Source organism: Penaeus monodon, chromosome 42 (assembly GCF_015228065.2).
Source record: "Penaeus monodon isolate SGIC_2016 chromosome 42, NSTDA_Pmon_1, whole genome shotgun sequence".
Taxonomy (NCBI): Eukaryota; Metazoa; Arthropoda; class Malacostraca; order Decapoda; family Penaeidae; genus Penaeus; species Penaeus monodon.
Window position 1 is genome coordinate 8,422,583 of NC_051427.1, and position 5,000 is coordinate 8,427,582.

General features: G+C 37.3%; 1 protein-coding gene across 30 annotated transcripts in view; it reads left to right on the forward strand.

Moving 5' to 3' along the window:
• The window catches only part of LOC119598958 (F-actin-uncapping protein LRRC16A-like), a 198,017-nt gene that overhangs the window by 174,783 nt on the left and 18,234 nt on the right, over positions 1-5,000 (forward strand). For 22 of the 30 annotated variants that reach the window (XR_005231043.1, XR_005231041.1, XM_037948668.1 and 19 more), the window contains 6 exons: positions 363-588; positions 2,051-2,281; positions 2,560-2,672; positions 2,903-3,048; positions 3,315-3,495; positions 4,876-4,986. Coding sequence is in view for 28 of the 30 variants with exons in the window: in XM_037948668.1 (XP_037804596.1) it covers positions 363-588; positions 2,051-2,281; positions 2,560-2,672; positions 2,903-3,048; positions 3,315-3,495; positions 4,876-4,986 (1,008 nt within the window). In the remaining 2 variants the exon portion in view is untranslated. The remainder of the gene's footprint in view (positions 1-362; positions 589-2,050; positions 2,282-2,559; positions 2,673-2,902; positions 3,049-3,314; positions 3,496-4,875; positions 4,987-5,000) is intronic. The other 8 variants (XM_037948686.1, XM_037948690.1, XM_037948691.1 and 5 more) reach the window with 1 other exon arrangement.

The window sequence follows — 5,000 nt, forward strand, 5'->3', positions numbered from 1 at the left end:
CCCCACACACACAGTATGTTTTGAATTTCTTTTGCTGCCTTTTTTTCATCTTGAAGTACACTTACAGTTCCCTTCATACTTATCATTTTGTGATGAGTAAAATAAAAAAGGGATTATTGAAACTTTAGGTAAATATTCTTTACCTATTTATTTGTCATATTCTTTGATTTTTGGTGATTTTTAAATGCATATTGATTATGTTTTGCTGCTTTCTTAATTTCTTTTTAAAGAGCTGTGTAATTTAAAAAAGTGATTAAAGATGCATTAGATCTGGATACACAGATATATATATGCATAACACACACACACATCAAAAAGTCAGGAGGTTCAGCTCACTGAAATCTTGTTCCTTGGTCAAACAGCTGAGTCATTAGACAGTGTGTCAGAGTTACCAAGCAGCTGTGGACAGCTGCAGCACTTGGGCAAGGCCAGACCTCGAAGAGTGAAGACCAGAGCCCCAACCAGACCCATGGGCAGAGCTGATCTAGTCGAGGAAGACCATGACATTTCTGAGGGCGTTGACACCTTCTTCAGGCCCGGGTCATCAACTCCCACAACACCCCTCATCTCCCCTGACTCGGAGAACAGGTTAGTATGAAATGAAATTTGTTGTGAAAGAGCCATCTTGTGCATACAACATATAAAGTGAAATGAGAATGGAGTTTTGATTTTTCTTTTCATCTCTCTTCATCTCTTTCTCTCTGTCTCTCTCCTTGCCTCTTCTACCCTCCCCAGCTCTCTCTTCTCCTCTCATCTCTCTTCTCTTTTTTCTCTCTTTTCTCTTTTCTCTTTTCTCTTTTCTCTTTTCTCTTTTCTCTTTTCTCTTTCCTCTTTCCTCTTTCCTCTTTCCTCTTTCCTCTTTCCTCTTTCCTCTTTCCTCTTTCCTCTTTCCTCTTTCCTCTTTCCTCTTTCCTCTTTCCTCTTTCCTCTTTTTCTCTTTTCTCTTTTCTCTTCCTCTATTATCCTTTTTTTATGGCATTGTGCAATTTACTTAAGCCAGCTGTAAGGAAACTGTGTTGGTGCGTGTATTTAGACTATGTTTGTATTTAAAGCCAGACCGGAGTTAGCCAGGACTCTCAGTAAGTTGATGAAGCTAATGAAAAATAAGTTTTATGTTTATTTTTATGCTTTTTTACACATGCATTTACATAAAAACAAACCCTTGCACACACAGACACACATTGACAATACCATACTTGACACTCTTTTGGTTATGAAGTAGTTAGATTCTTATATTCCTTGGAGGCATCATCAATAAGCACATCCTCCTCTCACTGTAATGTGAAAGAAGCAAGCAGTCACATTGTGTGTGAGGATGTATTGGTATGGCTACCTGAGTGATGGATAGAACACTCTTGGAATCTGTGTAATTAACCCAAGTCTTGTTACGTTTATTGGCATTCCAAATTTTTAAGGGACAATTTAAATTATTTTGGGAAATGGAGTATCTGTATTTAACTTAAAAAATAAGTAGAAATTGGTTTGTGTCTGATATTTTCAAAAATGTACCATGTGTTTGTGTATATGGAAGAGAGTAAATGAGTAATGGGTGAGAATGGGAAAGTTCAGGCATGTGTATATAAGTTTGCACTATATTAGTATACTTGGATTGAAAAAGAGAGAGAGAGAATGCATGTGTGTATGCATGTTTTCACACTTGCACATGAACATATTTACATTTACAGTCTTGAAAAGCCCATCCACTGGTTTTATTACCCAAAGGTAATTTAAAAAGATAGTTCTGTTCTCATTACTTGTTTCCTGTTCATTGAAATGAAGTTATATGAGAAGGGGCAAATAAAATTGAAAGTATTGTGCTACTATCTTGGAAACAGTGAATGGGTTAGCTACAAAATAGATTTATTTTTTATATAGAAATTTTTACTCATTGCTTAATATTGCTTTTGCATTATAGTAATGCTTGGATAATGCATGTATTGAAGAGATTATATATATATCTATAAATATCTTTTCACATTTGCATTAACATCATACCATGGGTTGCAAAATAGTGCATTAAACATACCTCTTCAACCCCTGCCCTTTACAGCCCACGGCTACTCAAATATGGCTCCACCTCCTCCGTTGAGAGCTCCCCCCACACGGGCGGAGCAAGAACCGGCAGCGAGAGAGGCAGCATTGAGTCACTCACGCGGTCTGACTCGCTGGCGCGGTCGGAGTCAGACGTGACGAGGGAGAGCCCGCGGCCACGCACCAAGTCTCGAGATACGGAGGAGGAAGATGAGATGGAAGATGAGGACCAAAGCCTAGATGAGAAGAGGTAACAGAAAGAAAATCTGTCTCATTTGTATAAACAGGGTATAAGTATATGGCAAATTTGTAGGGAAAGAAGGTAAAACATAATTTCTTATGTGTAGTTTATATGATAAATTTAGAGGAAAGAAATAAGAGAAAGAAATAATTCTATTTCTTGTACTATATATACATATATTTCTTTAGACCTTATTACACATTTGCAGTAACTCAAAGATCTAAAAGACAATTTGCATCTATATAACAACACCAAAGGTCTGAAAGTTTTGTTATCTACTCAATTAGCCGCAGTGTAACCAGCCTGATAGGAAGACGAGCCAATGAACCGATGTTGAAGAGATCACCAGATATGAGTGCAAGAAAAGCCTCAACATCATCAAACATCAGTTCTATGGATGGTAAATAAACTGCTTGGATGTGCTGCCTTGCGTATTTTATTTCACATTTTCTGATTTGATAGTAAAGTGATTAGAGAGTACATTTACAGGAAACAATGAGGAGAAATAATTTGTAAAAAGAAATATCTTGCTCCTGAAATCTTTCGCAGACCACTTTTGCTGTGATAAAAAAAAATCTTTACCAAAAAACTGCAATTGCTAATCTAGCTCTTGTGCTTTCTCCCAATCAGACAAAAGCCGCAGTGAGGAAGATGGGAAGGAAGATTCTCCCCCAAGGAAAGTAGCTGGCTTGCCCAAGTTCGGGATGGGCATCGGAGGAAACATCTTGGCAGAGATGAAGATGATGCAGGAGAAAAGAACTTCGGTCTTACCAAAGGTGAGCTTTAATCATTTGCACCATTGATATTTGTATGTGTGTGTTTTTGTTTGCATACACAAGTGCATCAGTGCATATCTTTGCTTAAGTTTGTATATGCATGTGTTAGTGTGTGTGTGGATGACTGCGTGGGAGTGCGGGAGTGGGTTTGTGCACATGTACGCATTCAAAGTATTTATGTGCATATACATGTGTTTGTTTGGGTGTGGGTTAATTTCAAGAGGATTTTTTATAAATAGCAGAAAACTCAGAGCCTGATCCCACAGGATGAAGACAAGGATCGTGATGAGAGAAAGGAAAACCCTTCAAGCAGCTTGCTCGCAGGTGTGAGGCTGCGGTCCACGGGCCTCGCAGACAGCCTAAAGTCTCCTACTAATGGCTTCCCAAGAGGATCCAGTGGCAGCAAATCTCCAAATTGTAATAGGGATTCTGTTATTGAAAACGCAGGTATTGTTGAATGATTTCCTGCTCTTTTTAGCAGTTGTGTTCGTGATTGATTGATGATTGAGAGCTTTTAAGTCCCTATCACTGACCTTTATTGATTTATTTAAATAGTTAAACTTTTTTTTTTTTTTGTATAGGAAACAATATCCTGAATGATAATTAAGCAGAGATTAGCATAGAATAGTAATGCAGATAAGCTGTCGGCAGTTCAGTAAAGCAGTAAATTCACATTAGTAAAAGAAAAAAAATCAACTATGGGAGACATGTAAAAAAAATTTTTCTCTCTCTTTTTATAATTTCAGTAACTCAAGATCATTTGTATCACAAAGTGAATACAAAATAATTGTGAATTTCAGCTCTGAGAAAGGCCGACATTTATTAGCTGTTGCGCGTCTAAAAATTCTAAGTTGCTTTGTCTTGCCTGGCCATTGTTCTAAGTGCTTCTGAAGTATGTGCACCTGAGTTGGAATGAGGATAGATTTTTAAGTTCTTATCCTTTTTGCCATCCTGGAAGGTTTCAGATATAAAAAAATTGGGGAAAAAATTGTGTGTCCCTCAATGCTAGATAGTGTTCTTTTGTTTATAAAAAGGCTTTATAATTATGTTTTATTTTCAAAGTTTCTTTAAAAGGAATTGATATGATATTTAAATGCTTTATATAATTAGATATGCATCTTACAGATTTAAATTGAGCATGGACTGACTAAACAGACATGTTCATTGATTGTGAAATTGCTTGTGGCACTTTTGTTTTTATTCTTTCATGTAGTTTGATTTATTTTCCTTTGTTTTTTTCTGCTCTGATAATACATGCCTTTACAAAAGAAGCAAAGTGCCACAAGCATACTGTATGCATTTGTTTGATGCTTGAGAACTAGTGAATTCCTTTTGTTATGAAAGTATAAATGAAATCAAGCAAAATATGTTCAGCATTAAAGTTAAATTCAGAAAAAATAGTTTGGTCAGTTTTGATATGTAGAATAACTATTACATATCTAATAAAACGTTTGAGAGAGGCACGTATACTTGCATGTATACACACATGTTCAGTCATTGACTCATTATTTGCATTTGCATCTTTAGCAACGCAGTCCATTCATGAATTCATTGATATATTCATTCATTCATCAATTCACTCACTCACTCACTCACTCACTCACTCACTCACTCACTCACTCACTCACTCACTCACTCACTCACTCACTCACTCACTCACTCACTCTCTCATTCACTCACTCACCTTTTTTTTCTACTTCACAATACAAAGAGTTAACCATCAAAACTGACTGAGCTCAGACTGGTGTAACGCACTCTTTTGTCATTTGTTTTGCCTGGCTTCTTTGTTTTATTTGACCGTATGCATATGTGTGGGGCTCTCTCCAGGACCCAGCCCGAACACCAAGCCTGTGATCGCCGCCCTCAAACCTAAGCCCCCTCCCCCTCTTGCACCTAAACCGCGACCCAAGTCTGTCATTGGAGGAGACCAGAGAGCAGGTAAACATTGCATC